Raw genomic sequence first — 26,276 nt, 5'->3', positions numbered from 1 at the left:
GTTGGGGCTGGCAGGCCAGCTGTTGTGGGCACCATTAGGGTGCATGTCTGCTCCAGACTGCCTGGTCAGGAAGAAGCAGGTGAAGCCTTCAGGCAGCTGGGAGGAGCCTCATATTTACAGTCCCTTGGCCTTACTGGAGGATTTAAACCACCTCGGTACCTACTGGGAGGGCAAGAGAGCAGGGTGCAAGAAATGTGGGAGGTTTCTGGAGTGTGTTGGTGATAACTTCTTGAAGTTGTCAGAGGTGATTGTGGACTGACAAGGAGAGAGGTTCTGCTGGTTCTCACCCTTGCAGGCAAGGAGGCATTGGTCAGGGATGGTGGAGTGGCCATGAAGTGGAGGTGGAGTTCAGACTCCTGAGAGGGGCAGGAATGAGTCAAAAAGCAGTGTCACAGCCACGGGCTTCAGGAGAGCAGCCTTTGGCCTGTTGTGGGATCTGCTTGGAAGAATCCCAAGGGGGACTGTCCTGGGGATAAGTGGGGACCATGAGAGCGGGTTGCTTTTCAGGGATCACCTCCTCCAGGCTCAAGATAGCCTGCAGCTTTTATGATTGACCAAGTTGTCTGGAATGTGTTGGCACGAGTGAGAAGAGATTAGAACTTGTCTCCATACATATGGAAGAATACTTGATAAAGTGCTACTGCAAGTTCAAAAGTGGGTGCTGCTTCTGCAAGCAGAGCTCACTACAGAAGATTTGTTTTTAAAAGTATCTACCATGCAGACCTTGAAATGAGCATAAATAAATATGGGAGTTTAGGTGAGAGGGGTAGATACTAGGGTTTTTTTTCTATTAGTATGGAAAAAGTACATATAAATGCACATATGAAAAGTGTGATCCTGAAGTATACTGTTCCCACGGATAAACTTGGTGTGACATTCTGTCATGTACTAGAGTTGCATAACAAAGAGCAATAGCTGAGCTGTTCTTAAAAAGTTAAAAATAAGGAAACCAACCACTGCTGTACCAAGGTCATCTCCTGTTTCTTGTTCCACCTGCTAGGGAAAACAAACAAGCATCTTCTGGTTACTGCCAGTGCTGTGTGCTGGAAGTCAAGTCGTGGAAAGAACCTGCAGTAGCTTCACGCACCACCATGTTTGTGCACTTTGGGTGTGCGGTAAGACTTGAAGCTTGTCCCCATTGTACGTTGCTGCCAAATGGCAGCCACATGGGCACTGTGCTAAGCTTTAGCCAGTTGCCAGGATCCTTGCCGACTGAACTGCTTATGCCTTGTGCCATACAACTTTGAGTTCACCTGAAGTGTGACAAACGGAGCTGAGCGAATTTGTTCCCATCTCTTAAGGGATCATGTGACTACAGCTTTATGAAAGTTGAAATTTCACATCTTGTAATGGTAATGATATTATCTGGCCAAGCCTACTTTTAAGTCTTTACTTTCATTTTTTGCCATCCCAGCCAGCATAGAAAGATTTTTCTTTTTGTTCATGCACCACTTGTGGGTAGATGGGAGTTTATTGTGAAGTGAAATGCAGAGAAAACTATTTCTCACTGGGACACAGCAGAGGCATTCCTGTGTGGCCTTTACATTATGCTAATGTTATGCTAACAGAGCTGTTGAAATTCCTGTGGAAAGGCTGAGGAATGAGCTTGCTTCTTGCAGAAGGGATGAAGCTCCACAACTGGGTCAGTTTTTAGCTCTACCTGGTAGTGACGTTGAAGAGCTGATAAGACAGTAGTTAGAACTAAGGTGATAGGGCAGTGCTCCGTTAGCAGAGCTGTAGAGAGTTGATGGAATAGCATTGAAAGCTGTTCATTAAATGAATCGTGAAATGACTCTAAATGACTCTATTAACGTCGAGAAAAGTATAGAATCTGGAGAAGCAGAAGGCTTTGAGAAACTGCCAAAGCCTGTGCAGCCTTTGTTTCCCAAGTGGGAATCCTTTGAATTTAGACATCCATAAAGAAGTGAAGATGGCAAGCGGTTTTGGCAAATGCCTTTCCCTGGCATTCCCCAGGTTCAACTTCAGTCCAGACGCATCTCCTTTCCCCTTCCTAGTCTCCACTGCCCTTCTTTTCACTGCATGTTATGCTCGGCCCTTTTGGTAAGGTGACAGGCAGCACAGGAGGTTGGGGTCAGTATGCAGAAATTTTCTTTTGCCACTTGTTGGCTCTTACTCTTTTCTGCCACTGTTCCTTCCTCCTTGTTTCCTCTGCTCCGGTGTGGGCTTCTCTGTGTGCCTTAGTCCCCTGGGAGGTGGCGTGAAGTCTTCTTCCAAGAGTCTGTCTCCAGCCCTGTGCCCAATAATGACCCTTCCACATCACCCCTCTCCTGCTGTCCATCCCACCCACCTCCTCCCGTGTTCCTGCCCCCAGTGGATATTGCCCTTTCTTAATTGTGTCCAAGTGGTTGCAGTGTTGGTGTGTGGTGGATTGTTTTCATCCACTGCCAAAACAGGGACCGCAGGGGTGACCCCTGTAGCCAGTCCCCTGACACCCAAACCCTGCCAGTTATGTCTAACACAAACTTCTGGCTTGCCTTCAAGTTTTTTTGGTTTGGGAATGGCACTTGTGACTCTAGTAAAATAAGATGCTGCCTGCGATAAATTCTGGTGATAGGTTTTCCTTTTTAATGTGCCTCTTTGTCCAGCAAGCAGATATTTTAATCAAATCTCATATGGAGATATTTGTGTTTCCTTCTCAAAAAAAGTTTCTTTGGAAACTAAATTTTGTTATTAAGGAAATCTTAAGTTTTTATACTGGGGTGAAAAGGCTGGGATGCCTCCAAATAGTTTGGATTATATACCAGCAAGAAAACTCTCAAACTGTGGTCTTTTTATATAGATTAAGAAAATATGAAGGTCTTAAAAACGTTTTTGCTAATAACTTTAATGAAATACCCTCTGTTCATTGCATGTTATACACTTTCCTATCCTCTGCTTAATTCTACCACAGCTATTCTATAGCTCTGTTCCTAAATCCATGCTGACACACTGTTCTGCAGCTTCCAGACAAAGCTGTTTTGACAAGCAAGACAGAGCAGGTGGCAAAAATGCTGTTCCTCCCTTCACAGTAGTCATCAGGATGCAGTGTCCTTGGGTGCTGTGTTCTTTGAGCAAGAACCTGAAGAGAGATTTTAAACTGCGAGACCAACCAAACACAGGCCTCCAGAGTCTGTGCCCTGGGAGCATCCTTGCCATAAATGCAGTCAGGTATAGGGGGTTCTGTATGTGACTTGGGATAGAGCATTGAGTTCAGAGTGATCTTATGGACTGCCACCCTCTAGCAGCTCAGTAACTTGTATACATTTAGAAATCTGTAGAGACTAAATGTTGTCAAGCTGGCCAAGTCAGAAATCTGCAGTGCTCCCATCCTTGAAGTGAGATACCTGTGAAATATTCATTGTCTTTCTAAAATTTCCAGTTACCTGCTGATCTGTTAAGCAAGGTAAAGTTTTTGAAGTCTTAGATTCCAGCTACTGCTCTGTTGATAATGCAGTGTGTCAAACATTTATTTAGTAGGTTAGGCCTGACTTGTCCTGAGTGTATTGGATTTGCAGGAATAATGGTGCGCTCAAAATACATAAAGCTCTACCTAAGAAAGCTTAAGATGGCTAAGAGAATATAAGTAATGAGCCTTTTAATGTCTAATTGGTATGCCTTCAGAATTTATATTTAAGGGTTAGAATGAAGTGAAATATCAGAGATGTTCATATCTTATTTTGGCTTTATTTCAGTTTTGAGGCCTGTGAATGCTCAACAGTTGTGTTTGGTTAAAAATGCATTTACTTAATCCCTAGGGGATCCTAGGATCAGGAATAAGAGCCCTGAAGGATATTTTGATATTTAGATTTACTTGTCAAAAATATTTATTTCTTTCTCGAAGTCTGCACTTCTTGTCATACAGTATGATGATTTGCTCTTCTGCAGCTCCCCAAGTACATAATTAGTAGAGGTCATACTTGCTTGAAATCATTAGATAATTGAATGCAGAGAAGGATGGAAAAGCATATCAGTGAAAGAGCAGAGTTTCACTGCTGACAGGGCTGCTCCTCGTGTGATTTTCCAGGTGAACAAGAAAACTGTAGTACCACTTGCTCTGTGTAGTAGTCATGTGCAGAGGGGCATGGAGGAAACAGTGCTGGGGAAGCAGTCGTAAAAAATGCAACACCAGCAGCTATTGACTCACCAGAGTCCTGACCAGTTGTCTTTAGGAGTTCTTCATGCTTCCTTGAGGGGGAAAGGAGAGTTGCCTTGGAGGATCAGGATGGAGCAAGGCAACATGGCTGGACTCATCCCTCCCATCCACAGGGAGAAATGAGAGTGCCAATCTACGAGGTCAGCCAGGGACCAGAAGTGGGGAAGGATTTCTCCTTGGTGTGATGCTGTTGCCAGCACGGGAACTTTGAGCTTCTCCAGGGAACTGCATGACTATGTTTCTTTCCTTTTGGATTATGAAGGTGTTCTTGTTTTCTCTTGGAATTCTCAAGAGATTTGTGCTCAAGTCAAACCCTGAGAACTGAAGGATGTGGGCCCTCATGGTTGGTGTGTTTATTTTGTAACAAGCAACAGTGGCTGTACAGGTGGGTTAAAGCAAACAAAAAGCCCCCAAAGCCCATATCAGCCAAACTGCCTACTCTGCTCACTCCCAGGAGGAGTCTTTCTTTTCTTCCTTTTTCCATTCAGTTCCGAAGCTGGAATTTAGGTTAATCTTGCCCTCCACATCTGTTCTAGCCCATCTCTCCATAATAGTTTCTGCCTGAGAGCTCAATTTCTGGCTGCCCTTGCCCCAGTTACCTGCTAGGCAGTTCGCTGCCTGCTAACATTCGTAGTTTAAGCTCTCCTGTTGGCTGTGACACTGCTTCAGGCATGACAGTGCCACAGGGCACCTTTTTTGACTGCAGAGCCTTGCTGAGGCTTGCTGACTGGAGAGCTCCTCTGTGCTGCTGCAGAACACTGTGTCCCAGGAAAGGTGCTTTGGAGGTGCCTTTGTCTCCATCTGTCCTACAAAGCCAGGATGGCTACTTCTCAGTTGATAGATTGGCAAAGAGCCAGGAAAGGAGGAGAGCCAGAGGAAGCTCCAAGAAGTAGATTTCCCTGAAATGTGGAAGGCAAAGAAACACTTTGCTTTGCCGTAGTGTGGTAAAAGATGATCTTTTTGGAAGATGTGGGTTGGAGTGAGTATGTAGAGGAGAGGTGTCTGGAGGAAAGGCCTTTAGACAAGTTATGAGGCCTGAGTCTGTGTGTGATCATGTCGTTGAGGGCGAGATTCCTGCCTAGGGTCTAGGGCTGGCATGCTGAAGGCACTGCCTTGGCAGAGCTGCAGTCCCTGGTCCTGCTGCCTGTCCCAGCTGCTCAGACAGATCTTGCTGTCTGCATAATGAGCACAGCTGGAGGTTTGGCCACAAAAGAGCTCACGTTACCTGTGTTATGGGCCCATCTGGAGATGCAGTTCTTGGTGTGGTTCTCAGCCACTCCCACTGAGTAGGCAGCCGCAGTCCCCAGCGCTGTGTCACTGTCCCAGCTGTTCAGGGATGTTTTCTCTCTGTCCTTGTTGAAGGCAGAGAGGGGGTTCTCTGACTTCCACACTTTCTGTGCCCTCACAGGCTGGGAAGCAAGAGTCCCTGACTTTGCTTTCCCATTCCCAGCTGCACGGGGAGCTTTCCATCCTGCACAAATCTAAGGCAGAGCTGCTCTTGTTACCTAGGAGGCAACAGGCTGCAGAATGAAAGTGGAGCACCTGAAATACAGAGAGAAGCTGAGAACTGGGACTGTTCAGCATTGGGCAGAGAGGGTTCAGGGGGATCTTACCAATGTGTATAAATGACTATGGCAGGAGTGAAGAAGATGGAGCCAGGCTCTTTCCAGCACTGTCCAGTGACAGGACAAGAAGCAATGGGCACAAACTGAAGTACAAGGAATTCTGTTTGAACACTGAAAATGGTTCTCTTTTTTCTTGTGAGGATGGTCAAACAGAAGATGAAAGAACAGACTTTCCAGACAGGTAGTGGATTCTCTGTCCTTGGATATATTCAGCACCTGACTGGACGTGTTTCTGAGCAGCCTGCTGTAGTGGACCCTGCTTTGAGGAGCGGGGTTGGGCTAGGCTGTCTGCAGAGGTCCCTTCACACCTCAGCCATTCTGTGATAAGAGTGTACATTTTACCAACCTTAATAATCCTATTCTTCATTTAACAGATTATGTACAAATATTAGCAGTATGTGATGTCTTCATGTGCCACACAGTAGCCATAATTGGCAAAATGCTTTTCTCTAAATTTCAGTCAGAAATAAACCTTGAGAATGGAAGGAAAAGCTATTGGCCTGGTGAGACTTACGTGTCATTGAAAGGTGTTGGGGCATGAGAGAGAGGGACAAGGTGATGGGCAAGGTTAACGGAGTGCTGAGATCTGCAAAACTTGCTGTGTGCATTGCTGCAGTTCTGATTTACTAACATGGTGGGTCAGTGAGAACAACACTACTGCTTGGTGACCAAAGTAGAGATTTAGGGTGTTAGTGGTGAGGAAGTAAGACATGAGCAAGTGTTGGTCAGAACAGATGTAGTAGGCGGCAGGGATGCTCTTAACATTTCCGTGTGTACAGCATGAAGACAATAATACCACACAGACTTTCTGTCATTGGTTTTTAAAGGTTTATGACTATTTAGACCTGTCCTACTGTTCTTTCTTGAGATTGTTAGCTTTAGTTGTATTCCAGGTTACCTTGTTTTGATGACTGTAGGCTACACTGCTCGGCATCTGAAACTTGGCAAATAATTAGCATTGCTTACAAAGCCTGATGGGAAAAAAACAGTCCTCCTTTCATAAATATTCTGTATGAATAAAACATCCTAGTAACATCAATCAATAGGTGTACCCTACGTGCTATTTAAAAAGAGCATACCTCTAGATCAAGAAACGTGGAAAACGGCTCACTTATGACAACTCTTTCCCTATAATTAATTTTTCAGACTGCTATGCCTTCCCCTTCTTCAGACAAACCGGATTTTCCCCCACATGTGTCAGAGAAAACGCAGACTCCCACAGCGGCCCCAGAGAATGTCACTGAAGATGGGATCATGCTGCTTCCCACTAATACTGTGCCATCTGAGCCCATGCAGCAGTTCACACTGCCTGCTACTGCTGCTAAAGCAGGTAATGTTTCAGCATAGCTGGAGATCTGAGGGGTACCTGCAGGTTGGACAGCGGGCGGGGATTGCTTTACTACCGTCAGGCTTCCAACCTGTTAGTTATGAGCTTGCTCTTAATCCAAATGTAACATCATTGCACTTTAAGCCTGTAGATTTACAGTAATGCTGCGAACTCCAGACCTCTTGGACAGTTACTTCTGAGGCCAAACTCTCACCAGGGCCGTTAATGGGAAATGATAACTCAAGTAAATACAGCAAAGTAAAAAGCGGAGGTTAAAAGCCTTTTTGAAATGGGTTCATTTTTATACTTGGTGAGAAATACCTGAGGCTTTCCAGAGTTTCAGAACAGGCTATTCTAGCCATGCTGTTATTTTTGTGTGACTCTTCAGAACACTAGCCCCTCTCAGCAGCTCTTCAGTAGAGTTCCCACTACATATAGTCAGATATCATGCAGCAACATAGGTGGGACCAGAGGAAGCTCAGCCCTTAGTAGAAGAGAAGCCTAGCCCTTAGTAGGGGAGAAGGTGGCCTCCTCATATTGGAGGGGAAAAAAGTTTTGCTCTGATTTCAAAGCTGTGAGGAAGCTTATCAGACTTCTAACCGTAGAGCAAAAGTGTTTATTTTGAAAAGGGCATGTTTAACAATGATGTCCTCTGTAGCTGTGTTAAATTCTGTGTGTATGTTAGCGGATTTCCTTTTTCCTGCTGAGTTCCCTGCCTCCCTGTGCACCCTGACAAAAGGTGGAGGGGCCATAAGAAGCAGAGCAGCACGGATGTGTGTTCTTCTGCACTCCTGATGTACTGAGGGATATGGAGAGCTAAGCTCTTTGTTTCCTGGTAGAGCAGATCTGGTTTGGGATGTTCTTGGCACCATCTGCCAGACTTCAACCTGCCAGCCAGGATAGTGGTAACAGGTAACAGGGAGATGAGCTACAAGAGATCCCTCTCCAAGATCATTATTACCCTTGAGTGTTGACTAGGCAGCTCCTCCTTCACTGGGGGAGGCTGAAGAGTACTCAAAAAGGAGCTTAGAAGAAGAAGCTGAAGGGAAGGTTGTGATAAATCTCACTGTAAGTACTGATTTGTGCAAGGATTGCCTCAAGTTTGTGTGTTCTCAGCCCTACTGTCTCGGAAGTCTTCAAGCCTCTCCTTTGGTCATCACCCTCATCTGGCCATTTTTATTCTCACCTCATGTGGAGGTCCAGGTACAAACCTCCACTCCACTGGTGTCCTGTGAGCCATTATGGAGCTTTGGGTGCATTTAAATAGCAGTGGCAGAAAACATGCTGTCAATGTGGCCTCTTCATCCATTTTTAGACCTGTCCACTGCCACTGCTGAGTAGGTTCTTGCTCATCTATTCAGAGTTTGTAAGTTGGATGTTTAGATGCTAGAGAATGTTGCCATTGGAGAAACTTTGTTCTGTGGGTTCCCAATATTAAAAGGAAGACATTGAAAACCTTTGAAATACAGATTTGTGGGAACCTGTCCTGAAGTTGTGCTTGGTATGTTTCTGTTGCGGTCTGGATTTGTGAACTTTGGCATTTTTGAGAGAGGAAAGAGTTTTCACAGATGAGAAGCAGGAGGGTGTTCCTGGGTGGTGGATTGGTTGAACCTGCAGTTCAGCTATGAAGTAACACCTTTGCCCTGCTATACAAGTGGAATTTTTAAAAGGAACACTGAACTGGACATTGAGGCATGCCTCACAAGTGCCACACAAGCGCAGAAGTCATCTTCGTGAAAGAAGGTGTGATATTAGAGTTCTAGTATGGACTATGTTACTTTATTTAATGAGGTTTGTCCTGGTGCAGATGGCTTTGTCTTCTGTAATCACGTATTTTTTAATTCCTGCAGTCCCATCCAGTTACTAAGAAAAATGCATAATTCTTTTTGCAGAGCAATGTTACCTGTGATAGACAGAAATATTTAGAATGCTTTTCTCTAAAACAAAAGTAGGGGAAATGACACTTCATATTTTGGGAAGAAAAAAATTCTTTTTGTTTGGTAAAAGGTGAAGGAGCTGTAGTCATCATTATAAGAAGAAATTGCTCAATACATAAGCAAATAATATTTTTTTTTACTTATCTGTGCCTATTCACTGTAGAGTGTTTATCAGATTTTACTTAATCCATTACAAGTAATATTTGAAGATACTAAATTTATATCCATCCAATCTGTTAAAACATAGCATTCTCATTTTGTCTTAGATACAATAAAAGAACTTACTGTGTCTGCTGGAGATAACATACACGTGATGCTACCCAAAAATGAGGTTGAACTGAATGCCTTTGTTGTACCGCCACCACCTACAGGTGAGTTGCAAGGAGATGCACACACTACCAACCTGTAAATGCAGACAAGTCTGATGTTATGTGAACATCTGCACCTCAAGATAAAACCATCTTTCTCATCTCCTACTACTCCCTTTTTTGTGGCTCCAACTACAGAGAAGATTGCCTTCTTTGGATTTTTGAGGTTGCTGGGTTTTTTTAAGTGGCTTTTTGTTTTCAGAACCTCAACTTGTTAACCAGATGGTTCAAGAGAAGGCCTGTGGTTTCTACCAAAAGATGATGTGGTGCAGGTTATAGCATCTTGCTGTAAAGCAGAGGTGGGGAAAAGTAGGTTCTGAATACAATACTTACCTTAAAACTACAGCTTCCAAACTGCAGCTGCAAAGAATACGTATCTTGTAGGTAGGTATGTAACATGCATTTGCTTCACATGAAGCTGGTTTTTGTGAAGAAGTCAATTATTTGTGAAGTCTGTTGCATCCTTGCTGCTTTACCAAGTTACAGCATACTGTGGAAGTTTAACATGTATTGGTACTGCATTTTGCAGGCTAATCAGTAGCGGTCATGATTTCCTACTGTAGCATTTTATCTGACGGATGGTGAACTTGATTTCTTTGTTGCATGGGCTTACCTTGAAGGCAAAGCTGATTATTTTTATGCTGTTTTATTGCTCTTAGAAACAGCCTACACCTATGAGTGGAGCTTAATCAGTCACCCTGCTGACTATGGTGGTGAAATGGAGCGCAGGCACAGCCAGACCTTGAAGCTCTCTCATGTAAGTGAGCGTAAGCTCAGGCTCAAGGTGTTTGTGTGGTGCTTTCACAGGATTCTAACCTCTGGGGAAGGGCACCTTGATTCAAGGAGTTTGAATGACTGCCAGACTCTCTTCATTTGCATGTGTCACCAAATCCTTGCCAGATTAGAAGTGGCTTTTTTTAGAGTTCTCTAATAATTTTCTTAGAATAAAAATTCCTAAGTGTTTGCTTTGTATTCCCCACTTCTGAGCATTGACTTGTGGTCTTTTGTGTGTGTATTTGTAAAAGGAGCTCTAGATTTCAGATATCTGGTTTTTTCTGTTTAAAATATGATTGGCAGATTTATGCATACTGCTTTTGTATAATTCGACATGTAACCCAGTTTGTTCTGTTTGTCTCAGTTATCAGTGGGACTTTATGCCTTCAAAGTGACAGTTGCTGGTGAAAATGCCTTTGGTGAAGGTTTTGTAAACGTCACAGTCAAACCAGGTAAATCAGTTGGCTGAAGTAATGAAATTAGTTTCTTCAACACAAGTACAACATGCTTATCTAACAGTTTGTTATGTACTGTCTGTCAAGGACATCTGGTAGTCCAGTCACGCAGATATGTTTCAGATCTTGGTGCCTATAAAGCGTTTAAAGGAAATTGTGAAGGACCTTGCTCACTGTGTTAAAGTGCTCTCTGGTCTTGTAACCTCCCCAGGCAAGGCCTGAGATAGCATCATGTCACCTTTTATGGTTCCCTTCTCCAGTATTGCTAGGAACAGCAATTAAGTGCTGAACCACTCTAGCTGCAAGTTACAGGGCACAGATCTTATCTAAATTATACCAGTTAGAAGTGGCTGCAGCAGTTCTGCTGCATCAGCATACTCTTCAGTAACCTTTTCTCTCCCTTGTCCAAAAAAGACAGCAGATTCTGCAAAGCTGTCAATCCTAGATTTAAGTCACTAGGAAATGTTGGTCTGTAGAGTTAATATATTAGTTTTGCCAGGGCTTTCACTACTGTTTGTTTTCTTTTTTTCTTTTTTTCTTCCCTCTCCTCCCTGTCTCACAGCAGTCAGAGTTAACCAGCCACCTGTTGCCGTTGCTTCACCCGAAGTACAAGAAGTTTCTTTGCCTACAACTTCTACCTTCATTGATGGCAGTCGTATGTACTGGACCATCCTGTGCTTATATTCTGGATTTATAATACACCATTACAACAGTATTTGTCAATTACAAGTGAAATTCCTTCTTGCTCTATGCAGAAGTCTTCTGAATCATTATTTACTGTAGGAATTTGATTTCAGTTATAAATTACTTCAAACAAAAAAAGTGGTAAAATCCCTGCTTGGGGATTGAGGTGCAGTGTGTCGGAGGCTGCTGTATCCAGGGAGCAGCTATTCCTACAGCCTCTTGTCCTGCCCAGAAGGCCTTGGTGCCAGTACAGCTGGGGCCGTGGTGGAGAGCTGTCACACAGGGTGTGAAGAGATGTCATAATTACATTCATAATTACTGAGAGCAGGCAAGTTGGAATGTGCGGAGTCTGAGACTGATTTTTGTGTGTGTGAAGAATTGTTTGTTTAGACAAACCATACCAAATGGAACTTGTAATCTGTGGTTTAACAGCTATGGTACATAAATCCTGTTTGAATATGCTTGAAAAGATAATTGTAGAAAATGTGTTAGGGATCAGTGCATGAAAGGTTTAGTATTCATTTCAGCAATTGCTACAAGAAACTGATACGGTTTTCCTTTAATGAATATAGAAAGTATAGATGATATGAAGATAGTGAGTTACCACTGGGAGGAAATTAAAGGTCCTTTACGAGAGCAGAAGGCATCTGCTGACACACCTGTCTTGCACTTGTCTAACCTTGTTCCTGGAAACTACACCTTCAGGTACTGGCACAGATGCTTTCCTTTGGTGTTTTAACTATTTCTGTGATGTCAGTTAAATGTTTCTCATTGTGCTTACATATATTTCCTTAAACAAAAAACTAAATGTTTCTTCTGCGTGCTGTTACCCTTCATTTTGCATAGTGGAAAGGCATAGGAAGCAGTTTTATTAAAAAGTGCTTGCAGTGATTTTGTGATTCTGGTGAAGTGATACTTCACAGCACGACGTTATGCAAAACAAGGCATCTGAAATGAAATACCTCCCGCTCCCACCAATAACAACTGTGACAGAACACTTTTATTTTTTTTATTTTTATTTTTTTCCAGCTTACAAGTTGGCAAGTGTCCTGAGATGAAAATCTGCAGTCAGACTGTGAAAGTCATCCCCTGAAGGGTGGTGGCAGACAGAACAATATTGGGAGACTGATCCCTGCAAGGCATCGTTGTGTGCTGATTTCAATAAGTCATTCTGTTCTTCATAAAAGCCTTTGCCTTGCTACTCTTTTCCTCCATTTATGCATTGCTGAAGCTGGATTTTGTCCAGACAGTGGAAGCGATGTTTGCAGTTCTGGGTGCTTTAATTAAAATCAAAGTTCATTTTCTGAACTCTTTAACTTAAAGCTTAGTCTGTGCAGAGGCAGACTTCCCACTGACGCAGCCTGGGTTATTTGGCTGCCAGTGGGTGACAGCCTACCAGTCACTGTATTATGTATCAGTGTAGCATCAGCAGAATGTTGAAGCCAGTATATGCATACGTTAAATGTGGTGCTTTGCATAAGCTTCACCTTTCATTATATGTTCTTTACTGAAGTTGTTCCTTATTATACAGAGGCAGAAATGACCATAGGATTTTTTTTCTGTATTAAGAGGGGCTGAGCTTGCTTACAAGCAGTGCTCTTAATTGTGTTCCAAACCTCAGGGAAATAAGAAATCACTTGCTGTATCTGTGTACCTCTGGGGGAGGCTGAGGTACTTGAACAAATAGAGCAGCATGTTCAGACTTAAAGGAAATGAGCTGGTCAACAAAATCTAGTGCTTCTGATGAATGGATGTGCACTGACAGCAAAAGTATGTGTTCCGCAAGAATTATCGAGCACTAACGTTTTTTCAAACATAAACAACAGAATTAACTAGGTTTGTTGCCATTTGGGAAAAGCTTCAAGAGTGGCTCCCTTTTCACAGCAGAGGTGAATTAGAGATGTAGTTGGTTCCCATACTACGGAGGACAGTCTTCCATCGCTTTCAGGTGTCTGCAGCAATCTCATTTGAAGCTGATCTGTCCTCGTGTTTCTGAGAGGTAGTAGTGGTTCTTTTTAAACCCTGAACTTCTTTAGTTTTGTGACTTGACATATTTAAAAATCTGAGCTGATACAAAGCTTCATTAAAATCAGTAGCAGTGTGCCACAGAGAATTAAGAAGTTAGGAACCACTGCTGTGCTATAAGCAGAGCTTCTGAACATCCACAGTAGTTTTGGATATAGGTGTTAACTGGGACTGTTCTGCTGTGGCTGATGAATGAAATCCCTGTTTCTCACCAAGTAATTTTTTTAAAGAATTTGCATTGAAATCTGTTGGAAATTGGCGAAGTTGCCAGGGGAAGGGTTTCATCTGGGATCCAGAATACAGAATAGCTAGGGTTTTGGTTGTTTTTTTTTTTTTAAAGGTTGAAAGCTGTGTTTGAAAACGGTCTTCTGAATTTCCTTTCTACCTCAGCTGAGCGATACGTGTTTCTGAAGCTGAAGTTCATAGAATCTAATCAGTGGCTCGGTGTTAGGTGGTGTTTAAAAAAGTGCTTTGAACTTGGACTTGGCAGAGATCCACCTTAACAGATTTCCAATATTGTTTTTACTGTTGCAGACTCACAGTGATTGATTCAGATGGAGCAGCCAACTCCACCATTGCATCTCTGACTGTTAACAAACCGGTGGATTACCCACCTATTGCCAATGCTGGACCTAATCAGGCAGTCACCTTGCCCCAGAACTTCATTACGCTGAATGGAAACCAGAGCAGTGATGACCATGAAATTGTCAGCTATGAGTGGTCACTCAGTCCCAAAAGCAAAGGCAAGGTTGTAGCAATGCAGGTATGTCTTTCTTCTTGCATAGGATTGAAAAGCTCTTTCATCTCCAACATGAGTAAACATATACCTAAGTAACTACTCGGAAGCACTGAAATATCTAGAGTGCTGTTATTCTTTTTTTTTGTATTTTTTTTCCCTCTGATGTATTCACCACTTATTTTAGATACAACTTTTAATTTCTTCTCATCACTTTTTTTCATTCCTTATGGCCATTTCTGATTCCTGCTGTTGTTTGTTCCCTGGTGGTTTGGAAAGACTTTGAGTTCCCTATATCCGTCACTGGACCCTGCTCCACAGGTTTCTCTTCTGAGACACGGAACATGCTGAAAACTGGTTTGGGGAGAATGTGGTGGTTGTCAGGGTTTTCTTGTAACACTTGCTCCTGGAGAAAGTAGGACTCACAGAAACTTAATTCTCTGAGTGAAAGATGACAAGACTTGTGGCAATGTTATGCAGCCATGCACTGTGGTGGGGGTTTTTATGCTCGGTAAAACACGGGTTTCCTGTGAAGGCTAACTGAATTTATTTGCATGGCTGTATTTTTTTTTTTATTTTTGATCTGAGAAAAGCTAATAAAAATTTTCAGTGGACTTGCACTCAGTAAGTTGGAGATTCTTGTAGCTCTGTAGGTAGTTGAGGTAATTTGCGTAATGAAGCCACCTGAAACTCAGAAGCCATTGTTTATAAGAAATTATTTCTGCTACGTTGCCAATGCTCTAGACCTTCAGAACTGGAAAGAGATCACTTTGTAGATCATTTTAGGAAAGGAATGATATCGATACAAGCCTATGCTGTAGAGGCATTTACAAATCTATGGAAGGGCTGATAGCATAATGGTTTATTTCTATTCATTTACCAAGACAAAAACTTTCCAAAAGCATCCATGCAGCCTGAACTTGTAGTTTTTAAGAGCTTTTCAATCATAAAGAAGCCTTCTTGAGAGAAGGGAATGACTGTTTGACATATCTAATGGATTTATTGGGTATTTAATGTGGAAATGCAAGAGCATTTTACAGTTTTTTCAAGAGCCTAGTAATCTTCATGTCCCTAAAGCTGAGGTTGCCGGTCTCAGGTGTGTTACATGTCACATTGTACACTAACTGTGGGTAATAAGTACCTCTGCTTGTCAGTTAATCGTTTATCAAGGCCCTTAGTTCTCATTATCATCTTTATATAAAAAAAACCAAACCCCTAATTGCATTGTGATTCGTTATTCCTCATATGAGAGATGCCACAAACGTTTATTTTATTAACAAAATGACCTATAGCTGAGCCTGGTCATTTTACGAGTTTGTATAGCTATTAATCAATACTGCTGGAAGAGTGTACTTGGGACAGTCATCTTGTTTAGTATTCCATAAGCCTGGGATCAAATCAAGATTGGTCTTTTATTTAACATTTTTTTGTAAATATTATATTGAATAATGTAATGATGTTTGTTTTTAAAATACCTCTAAGGAAATGGAATAAACTAGCAATTTTCGACAGTGTTTAACTTCCTAATTAAGAAAGTTTATCCCATGTGTTTCACAATTATTGTTGTTCAGAAAAACTGCAGTCAACATAAGAAACTAAGGTTTATTGTCTACAGGTATCTTTATTGTCTACAGGTATTTCTCTGGATTGGTAGGGACAATTGTAATAGTGAATACATTACATCTGTTATCAAATTTTAAGTCTTTGTCTACAAAGTGCTTGAACTGCTTGCTCAAACTTCTTAGTTGTGAAGGGTTTAATTAGTATTTGCTCTGTAAGGTGTTTCATAATAATGAGCATTTCTGTTTTATCTCACACTCTCCGTCTTCATAAATGCCACGTAGGGAGTGCGGACACCGTACCTCCAATTATCTGCAATGCAGGAAGGAGATTATACATTTCAGCTGACTGTCACAGACTCTGCGAGGCAGCGGTCCACAGCTGAGGTCACACTGATTGTACAGCCTGGTAAGTCAGCTGCCAGGCATGTCTGGGTCCCTCGGGGTGGGCCTGCCTGATGCCTTAGCACTGTCCTCAAATGCCTCACCTCCTGGCATTGCACCACTGAAACGACAGTCAGAATGTCTGGTATCCCTGCACCAAGGACTCTTCCGGCTCCATATTCTGTCAAAGCAAACAGTTAAAACAGGTGTAGAATCATAGAAAGTCTAGGTGGTGGTCCTGAGAGCTCACACTGGCCTTGTTACATAAGGAAACCTACACAGAGATGTGTTTGAGTGTGCTGCTAAGCGCTAAAATGTAGCTCTTGAGTTTAATGTCCTACAAAGTCTGTTTTTGCAAAGCTGTTCAATCAGTGCTGTGCTCAGTTTTCTTAGTGTTTTGCAGTCCTCCTTCAAGAATCCTTGTGTGATTTGAATTAGAACTGTGTTGTACTTTCTAGGGAAAAGTATCAAGCCAGGAATTTTCAAAAGCTACATCTCTCACATGTCTGTTTAGATCTGGGAGCAAAGTGATGAATAGGCCCAAATGGTCTGGGCCTCATGAGATATTTTTTTTTGTGCTTTTCTTTGTCTTTGCCGATTACATTCAAAGTGGCCTTTTCTGCCCACCTGAAGGTCTTGCATTCCACCATGGGGTAGTGCTTTATTTTTCTTGTTGTTGCTTATTTCACATCTTTTTGTAGATGACCCCTTCTCAGAAAACTTTACAGTGGGCGTTTGCCACAGAAATCAAGAACACAGATTGGAAGTACAGTGTGTGGTGGTGCCTTTTGGTGGGAAACTAGAAAGGTGCTATTGCTGAAGTCAAATCTAAGGGTATAATAAATACGCAGGAAAATGGTAGCATTGCCAGTTCTACCATGCCACAAAAGCAGAGGGTGAAAAAAAAATAATAAGTTATACGTTCCTGTACTAAATCCTCCAAGGCTCTGAATTGGCACCAATTCGTGGCATGCTGCTGGCCCTGAGTAGCAGAAAACCTGGGCCAGTGTCTTCCTCAAGGGCAAAGAGATTGGCAGTCCTTGCCAGTGACTGCCTAGCAAATGTCATACACTAAATATTACTTTTACAGAAAATAACAGTCCTCCAGTAGCAGTGGCTGGCCCTGACAAGGAATTGATCTTCCCAGTAGAAAGTGCTACACTGGATGGAAGCAAAAGCCAAGATGACCAAGGCATCGTCTTCTATCATTGGGAAAATGTCAGGTATCTAGATGTTTTACTAATCTTCTGTAAAATAGAGAACAATGTGAAAGTAATTGGGTGCCAGAGCCTCTTATGCAGTTGTGTTAGGTGATGCACTGTTGGAGAACTGCTTTGAGGATCTTCCCATGCAGGTGGATATAGGGTAAGAGACAGGTATTTTAAAGTCAACTTGGAAAGCTGAGGCAATCTCTGCCTCTGTTTTGCAATGTGTCATCTTGAGGCCTACTGTTACAAAGTTAAGTTCCTGCCATTTTCTCTTCTGTCTCCTGTTAAAAAGCGAGTAACAGGCTTGGGTACCCTCTTGTAATACACCAAGTTTTCCCATTTGTCCTTAGAACTAGGTTTTCTTACTCACTTGTTTGTTGAATAATAAGGTAAAGTGAAATCTCTTTAGCCTGAGCTTTCAATAGTAAGTGACTAAAGTGCTCTTGAATGATCATTGAAAGTGTTTTACAAAAGTTTGTTATATGCAAAACAATTGATCCTTACTAAAAGAACAAGGTATTTGCTCACACAACTGTCACGTCTATGGTACAAGAGGAGGTTTGCTGGCACCCTGTACATGTTTTGAGTGGCTCTTAGAGCAACAGCATTTGCCTCCTCCCATAAAATAGTGTAGTGAGGAGGCTGAACTTTTAGGGTACTTTTTTCTACTCTTCTGATACCTGGGTATGTGATGTTTGAATGCTTTGAATGTCTTGAAAAAAATGGATTTAGGAATTCTTTGAACTAAACTCATGTCTCATCTAGTTCTTTAACCATCAGTTCTTATAGTGGTTGTAGAACTACAATATGCATAAAAGCAAACGATACAAGCAATACTGCTGAAAGAACGATTTGGTTCGCTGTGCAGGATTATTTTTGAGATGTTTTGTTTCAGTGGACCAAGCTCTGTACAGATGGAAAATGGTGACAAAGCAATAGCAACCGTGACTGGTCTTCAGGTTGGTACCTATCGCTTCAGGTTGACCGTGAAAGACCAACAGGGCTTAAGCAGCGCATCTGTGCTGTCTATTACTGTGAAGGAAGGTAAGCCTAGCTGCTGCTGCTTGGAATATCATAGGCACCTTGCAGGTTGGTTCAGTCACTGACAGGCTGTGAAGGAAACCAGACGGAAAGGGATAATGTATTTCTTGTCATATTTCAAGGGTATTCAAGAAGAGTTAACTGCTATTTTGTAACAAAGTAGTATGTGATTGGTAGAATCAACTTAACTTATTGCAAGCTTTTTAAAAGTTAAGTATGTGCAGAATTAGTTGTAACAAAAATGCTCCACAATACTGCTTTTGACCACTGTGTGTCTAGTTTAAGAGGATATGTTTTTTATTTTATTCTCATTAAGCTTTGAGCAGAAATGCAATTTTACTGTGGTTTTTAAGTAACATCCAAGAAATGAGGTCTCAGAGTATACCAATTTGCATTTAAAATCTTAATATTAAAAGACCTGTATTTGTTTGGGGGTTTTGATACAGAGAAACAGTCACTGTCCTGGATTTCTGTATTAACTTTTCCCCCTAACATGCATGCTGTAGAGGAGGCTTTATGAAAATAATACCTGTTCCCTGAGATCGTAGAATTGTGTAGGTAGGCAAAGACCCACTGTTAAGATAATGTCCAACCATTAACCCAGCTCTGCCCAGCCCACCACTAAACCCTGTCCCTGAGTGTTGCATCTACAAACATCCCCAGTGCCGGTGCCCCCTCCCCGGGCAGCCTGTGTCGGTGCCTGACCACCCTTCCAGGGAAGAAATGTCCCCTCACCCCCACCCTAACCCTGCCCTGGCGCAGCTCGAGGCCGTTCCCTCTGCTCCTGTCGCTCCTTCCCTGGGAGCAGAGACCGACCCCCTGCCCACAGCCCCCTGTCAGGCAGCTGTAGGGAGCCATCAGGGCCCCCCCGAGCCCCCTCCTCTCCAGGCTGCCTCCCCCCTCAGCCTGGTGCCCCAACCCCTTCCATGGCTCCATTGCTCTTCTGACAGAGGTACTGTCAGGTACTTCTGACAGATTTTATGGCTTTGACTTACATTGCATCCTCAAGTTTGCAGGTGGTGATAATCCAACCATCTTTTGCCTCATGTTCCTTATGAGTGATTTTAGCGGTCTCTGTGGACCTATGCCTCATTTTAAAGAAGGTGGCATAATACATTTCAAATATTGTTTGGTCCGGAGTTTGGTGCTCTGTTGCATACCTTGTTTTCTGAGGGTAGCGATGCACTCTGGCTCTGCAAGTGTGGTACCTATACCATTTATGAAATGATAGTAGAGTTTCATTAGACTTGTAGATGCTACTGTCTTGAAAACAGTGCAGCCTTGTTTCTCTTTCACTTGGTATCACTGCAGAATGAGTTAATCGGAATCACAGAATGGTTTGGGTTGGCAGGGACCTTCAAGACCATCTAGTCCCAACCCCCCTGGCGTGGGCAGGGACACCTTCCACCAGACCAGGCTGCTCCCAGCCCCATCCAGCCTGGCCTTGAACACTGCCAGTGATGGGGCACCCACAGCTGCTCTGGGCAGCCTGTGCCGGTGCCTCACCACCCTGTAGTAAAGAATTTCTTCCTAATACCTAATCTAAATCTGCCCTCTTTCGGTTTGGAGCCATCACCCCTTGTCTTATCACTTCATGCCTTTGTAAAAAGTCCCTCTCCAGCTTTGTCAGCCCCTTTAGGCACTGGCAGGTGCTGTAAGGTCTCCCTGGAGCCTTCTCTTCTCGAGGCTGAACATCCCCAACACTCTCAGCCTGTCTCCATAGGAGAGGTGCTCCATCCCTCTGAGCATCTTCATGGCCTCCTCTGGACCTGTTCCAACAGGTCTGTGTCCTTCTCATCTTGGGGACCCCAGAGCTGGATGCAGCACTGCAGGTGGGGTCTCATGGGAGCAGATTAGAGAGGGAGAATCGCCTCCCTCACCCTGCTGGCCATGCTTCTTCTGATGCAGCCCAGGATTTGGTTGGCTTTCTGGGCTGTAAGCGTGCAGTGCCAGGCCACGTTGAGCTTTTCATCCACCAGCACCCATACATCCTCCTCAGAGCAGCTCTCAAACCATTCTCCACGCAGCCTGTATTTGTGCTTGGGATTGCCCCAATATGCATCTCGGAGAAGCAGCTGAACTCAGTTTTACCCGTGTCCATTATTGGCTGAACTGTTTCAGGATTTCAGTTAGGTGTTTAGTCAGAAACACATGGCAACAGCTCTGCCCAAATGTGCCTCATGGCCTCATTGATGCTGTGAAGTGTAGCCACAGTATGTACTGAATGCAGTCACAGGTTCAGTATGGAAAATACTCAGTGCTCCCAAGTTTAATCAACTGGCTTATTTTGAAGAGACAAGATCACTTGTATCACAGAGAACTCTGCTATTCTAAAGAATAGAGTTACAGCCAATGCCCTAGAGATCTGCCCAAAATCGAATTATTTATGTCCAACCTAATACTCAGACCAGCAAGGTATTTCACTCAGCCTCACAGCTTCCTGGAGCTCTGTCGTATCAGTTGTGTTCTACACAAAGATCAGTGATGTCTCATTTCTGGGAAGAGAATGCGTTCGTGTTTCTTTGGTGTTCTTTGGCTGTACTCCCAATGCATGCCTTAATTTCACTGCTAGCAGTAAGCAAAAAGCATTCGGGAACTGGGTTTACTCTGAAGTTTCCCGATTACACTTTGCCTTAAATACAGGCATTGTGAAGATATAAGACCTTACACAAGCTTCTATCAGGTAATAAGTGATTCTGAAGATGAGAAGAGCCCAGCAAGGTGATCTCTTGCTGGGCTGTGTTTCCGAGTAAGAAAATCTTTTTGATTGACTAAGAAGACCTGATGGTTGAGTTATTGTGGACTGTAAATAGAGTACCCCACAATGCTTTTTGAAAAAGATCTGTTTGGATCGTACCTCCTATTGGTATTCTCCTCATAGTGCGGCTTTGCTTTTGTAAGGTTGTATTAATCCTGGAGCCGAATTCTGTGTATGCACTCATCCTCTCCCTGTACCTTTGTCATGAGATTCTGTCGTTACTGCCTGTAATCATCAGATAAAGAATTGCAGTGTGGGTGTACTGGCAATGGCATGTCACATTTCGCATGTTTTGAAAGCAAATCCTTCTCCTCCACTGTTTTTATGGCTAGAAAACAACAGTCCACCCCGGGCGCATGCTGGTGGGAAGCATGTTCTAGTGCTTCCAAATAACTCTGTTACCTTGGATGGCTCAAGGTCTGCTGATGACCAGGGGATTGTCTCGTATTTGTGGATTCGGGATGGTCGAAGCCCAGCAGCTGGGGTAAGTTTCTTGAAGGTTGTAGCAAGTCAGATTTGGCTCTTGTTACTCGTGTAGCGTTAGTGCAGCAGGGCAAGCACGTACAACTTAAAAGATGGTATGAGGCATGGTGTCTGTGTCTGGTTTGTCTCCCCTGCACACTCTAATGCTTTGGTTCTAGGAGCTTGTGGTATGTTCAGTACAGCTACAGAATATGGTAGCCAAGTGAGAGGACTGTAGCAGTGTAGACTTAGGTGGGTAAGACTTGAGATAGAAGAATAAAGTTGTGTCTCTTTAGGAGTATTTGGTGACAGTAGCAAGCTAATGTGTTTGAGAGAAAAATAATCTGAAATCCAAATAGTCCAAAAGAGGAAGGGTCTGAGAGTGCAAAAAGTGCTAATAAAGACTAAGGAATCATGTCTGGTGCCAGATGAGGGGAAACTTGCCGTTTACGATGAAAATGGTGTTTGGCACTAGACGTTAAGATACCTTGCCTGGCTGACCACAGTGAGTAGCCTGGGTCATTAGGGCAGTGGAGTCTGCTCTCTGAGTAGGGACTTCAGGAAGCTGAAGTTTCTATGTCAGCTACTAAAACTGTGATAACTTCTGTCTACCTGCACAAAGCGTTATGGATAGCTCTTTGCAGTCAGGAAGATAGTAGCGAATCAGCCAGAACTGGGAGAGGAGAAACAGCGCATGATAACTAATCTTCTAGAAGCAATTCATGTGAGTGTATGAGAAGAATTGAAGAGATTCAGCGTAATTATAGCTGGCAGAGATGATAGTTGGAAATACATGAAGTCTGAGGAAAGGTAGTAACTTGGAAGCTAAGAAAGCAGAACTAAGGATACTGTAGTGGAAATGAAGAATAATAATGTACCTGTTTCAGATTTTCAAGCTGATGAGTACTTGAGAATGTCAGCTGTTCTGCGGAGATTTTTTTTAAATGGAAATACCCATACTGTGCAGACGTCCTCATTAACTGCCACCTCAGAATTTGCATTGCTCGCTATAAACTGTGGGTAGCACCCATTTGTCCCAAAAGCCAAAGCAAGAACTCACGCTGTCATACCAGATACCCAACTTGATAGTGATACCTGCAACTTTCTCTGAGGTTATAGTCATCCCGCTACCTTTTTTTTGCAGGATGTGATCCACGGCTCAGACCACGAGGCAGTACTGCAGCTAACCAATCTGGTGGAAGGAACCTATACTTTCCACTTGAAAGTGACGGATGCCAAAGGAGACTCAGATGTTGATTCAGCAACTGTTGAAGTGCGGCCTGGTATGACAATTAAAAGGTCATCGATACGTTGTGGATACCCCATCTTTTGTTCTCCTTTTCACTTATTTCAATGTTGACAAGATTGTCTCAAGTTAAAACACAAAAGCAAACAGACCTCTCTCTTCCTACCTTCTTATTGTAGGGCTGAGGGAGTTAGAAAAAGACATCAGGCTTCTTAACTATCAATTACACCATTGCCTTACTGGAAGCATAAATAAATAAAAATAATACTTCCTAGTTAATATATTCATTAGGGTTTTTTGTTGCTTTTCATTCACTGTAGATTTTTGTTTACTTTTTTATAGTTAATTAGTTTGGTCAATGGAAAGAGATGGGAGCTGAGCCTTAAGTTTAGGTTCAAATGCTGCAATTGTGTGTTTGATGGTTGAAAGCATGTTTTTATACTTGTTTTCCTTCTTTCATCATGAAGGACAAAAACATCAAAGGCTTCAAGGATTTTTAAATTGTCTTTTCATGGTTTGATATTGTTGATATATAGACTTATTTTCAAGTGCACGATAAATGGCTTTGTGATGGAAGCATAAGTTGGCATTTTGGGAAATGAGTCTGAAACCTTCCATCTGTCAGAGATTTCTTGTTTGTCTGGTTCCCAGGCAATGATTTTATTTCTGTTCCTCACTTTATTGTGACTACATTCAATGATAATTGGCACAGGATTCTCATTGGATATCTGTGAAGCTTGTTTTTTTTTGCAAGGCACTCTAGAAGTTCAAGTATTACTTAACAGAACCCTCAGTTTGTGAAGGTAAACATATTTGATATTTCTCAGATCGACAATCCTCATTTAGAGTTGCTCACACAGTCTTGCATGCCACCATGTGAGTCCATCTTTGCCTCCCTTTTCCTAGGTGGTAGCCAGCAGTAGATAACTAGCAGGGGACTTAAGAATTAGGCTTGCCTAGCACTTACCTCTGACCTTAAGATGACAGCATTTAGGGGAACAGAACTTGCTGTTCTGCACAGAAATGTGGTAACGCTGAACTGAAGTACACACTGAAGCGCTTTCTTCCAACTGGTGAGGTGGGTTGCTATCTTAGGACCCACCAGGTTTGTTACAGAGGGAATATGAAAATGTAGGTTAAGTACTTTTGTAAGAACACAAAAGGTTTGGGTTTATAAGGGATATGGGTCTTATGCAGGAAAACATAGTATTAATAAATACTTTTGAGTACTGCATGTTGTCTTAGAATCACAGAACCATTTCGGTGGGAAAAGACCTTTGAGGTCACCAAGCCCAACCATTAACCCAGCACTGCCAAGGCCACCACTAAACCCTGTCCCCAAGTGCCGCATCAACACATTTTTTAAACGCCCCCAGTGCGGGTGCCCCCTCCCCAGGCAGCCTGTGCTGGTGCCTGACCACCCTTCCAGGGAAGAAATGTCCCCTCACCCCCACCCTAACCCTGCCCTGGCGCAGCTCGAGGCCGTTCCCTCTGCTCCTGTCGCTCCTTCCCTGGGAGCAGAGACCGACCCCCTGCCCACAGCCCCCTGTCAGGCAGCTGTAGGGAGCCATCAGGGCCCCCCCGAGCCCCCTCCTCTCCAGGCTGCCCCCCCTCAGCTCCCCCTGCTTCCCACCTCAGCCTGGTGCCCGAAACCCATTGCCTGTCTCTGGACCTCGATGTCCCTCTGGCAGCGAGGGGCCAGAACTGAGCCCAGGATTTAAGGTGCAGCCTCACCAGTGCCAGGTACAGGGAGATGGTCACTGCTCTGGTCCTGCTGGCCATACTGTATTTCAGGTGGTACTGAAATATTTGCCAGGCTCTGAAAGAATAGCATGTTTGTCTTCTGCCAGATCCCAAAAGGAGTGGTCTGGTGGAGCTGATTCTGCAAGTTGGAGTGGGACAGCTGAGTGAGCAGCAGAAGGACACCCTGGTGAGACAGCTGGCTGTATTGCTGAATGTTTTGGATTCAGATATCAAAGTTCAGAAGATACAAGCCTACTCAGATATAAGGTACAAAGATATCCTGCTATGTCTGGAAGATCTGTGATTTTCATTGACTCACAGCTCGGAAAAGATCATTTTGCAGCTAATTGTAAGATGACAAAAAATGCTATAGCTCTCAAGTGAATTTCTTCTGCTGTTGTAGAAATTGATGAATTAAGCTCTCTGGAGACTCAGAACACTCTTCTGAGTAATAATAACTTAATTCTGTATATAGTTTTTATTATTTATTCTTTTAAAGAAAGTATACGTGTATATGGCAGTGTCTTTGTTTCATACAGTGCTGCTAGTTTTTCCTAAATATTGGATGGAGACAGGCAGACTTTTTCACAGTGAAGCAAGTATTATATTTCAAATTAGGGTTCTAGCTGTATCTATTCCCCTTTTCTACTTCCTGTCTAAAGTTTTGATACTCTTAATTATTTTATAAACATATTCCCATATAACCAGTGACGAAAATCCATTAATTGCAGAAAAAAACCTACACAGTGGGTACTCCTAAGTGTGTTATCTTACTCTGAAGTAGAAATACCCCCTCTACTTGATGTAGGGGGCTAGAGGTGGCTGTGCGTACCCAGAGAAGCTTCTCAGCATGATTGGTAGAACCTGTTGACACAAGTTATCTTTAAATTGCTTCTTGTTAACTATTTGGTAATTTAAAACCTATTTTGGTGTCTATTTAGCTCTTGGGGAATTTCTTAAAATTTAAAACCAAAGAGTTTGGAAAATCTGGCATTTATAGCTATGATATTTTTGATCGCAGCTTCCAATTACTGCTTTTCAGATAAAGATGTTCCCTGAAATGTTTGATACAGGATGAGATCGACACCATCTTAGTGAAGGGGTGGGAGGAGGGCTGCTGCATGAAGTTCTCTGGCTCCCTTGCTTCCAAGCTTTTCCGCGCCTCAAATTCAGGGTTTTTTTAAGTTCCTCAAACTGCATTGGAGTGCTTTCTGACAGGTTATAGATGAGAGTGGGGAAAGCAAATGTGTACGTATGGCTCTTAGAGCAAGACTCAGGAAGACCGAAGAGGGAATTACATTTGCTCTTGTCCTCACCTTCTCTGAAACTGAGAAGCCAGAGAACTGCTGGTCCTGCCAGCTCAGGGTGAAGTCCATGGCGTTTGGATGGAGTTGACTGATCCATGGACAGAGTTCCCTAATCATTATCAGTGGTGATACTTACTTCCCAGAAACAAACAGAACGAAAGGCTGTATACTGCATGCCTGACAAAAGTGCTCTGACAGTAGTCGTGACCTTAGCTGTTCTTTCTGCAGCACCGCGGTTGTGTTCTACGTGCAGAACGGGCATCCTTCCAAGGTGATCGAGGCATCGGATGTCTCACGAACTCTGCACATGCAGCTTTTGAAAGAAAAGGCTGACTTTCTGCTTTTTAAAGTCCTGAGGGTTGACACTGCTGGTATGTTTTGGATCGTGCTTGATCATCTTGGATCTTTGTAGGTATTTGGCTAACACAGCACCTAGAAACAGTGCATGAAGGCCTTCTGTCTGCCATCTGGTGCCTGGCCTTGG

General features: G+C 43.1%; 1 protein-coding gene across 3 annotated transcripts in view; it reads left to right on the top strand.

Annotated features, from left to right (window-relative positions):
• KIAA0319 (KIAA0319 ortholog) overlaps positions 1 to 26,276 on the top strand; it is a 59,341-nt gene that overhangs the window by 22,827 nt on the left and 10,238 nt on the right. For all 3 annotated transcript variants that reach the window (XM_037381814.1, XM_037381813.1, XM_037381811.1), the window contains 14 exons: positions 6,925 to 7,108; positions 9,309 to 9,413; positions 10,070 to 10,167; positions 10,549 to 10,636; positions 11,202 to 11,294; positions 11,896 to 12,028; positions 13,883 to 14,111; positions 15,929 to 16,052; positions 17,118 to 17,250; positions 18,131 to 18,279; positions 21,367 to 21,518; positions 22,641 to 22,779; positions 24,593 to 24,752; positions 26,021 to 26,163. In XM_037381814.1, coding sequence (XP_037237711.1) covers positions 6,931 to 7,108; positions 9,309 to 9,413; positions 10,070 to 10,167; positions 10,549 to 10,636; positions 11,202 to 11,294; positions 11,896 to 12,028; positions 13,883 to 14,111; positions 15,929 to 16,052; positions 17,118 to 17,250; positions 18,131 to 18,279; positions 21,367 to 21,518; positions 22,641 to 22,779; positions 24,593 to 24,752; positions 26,021 to 26,163 — 1,924 coding nt within the window. In that variant the 5' untranslated portion in view covers positions 6,925 to 6,930. The remainder of the gene's footprint in view (positions 1 to 6,924; positions 7,109 to 9,308; positions 9,414 to 10,069; positions 10,168 to 10,548; positions 10,637 to 11,201; positions 11,295 to 11,895; positions 12,029 to 13,882; positions 14,112 to 15,928; positions 16,053 to 17,117; positions 17,251 to 18,130; positions 18,280 to 21,366; positions 21,519 to 22,640; positions 22,780 to 24,592; positions 24,753 to 26,020; positions 26,164 to 26,276) is intronic.

This window comes from Falco rusticolus, chromosome 3, assembly GCF_015220075.1.
Source record: "Falco rusticolus isolate bFalRus1 chromosome 3, bFalRus1.pri, whole genome shotgun sequence".
NCBI classification, from domain to species: Eukaryota; Metazoa; Chordata; class Aves; order Falconiformes; family Falconidae; genus Falco; species Falco rusticolus.
Note: the sequence above shows the minus strand (reverse complement) of the source record. Positions and strands in the feature narration are given on the sequence as shown.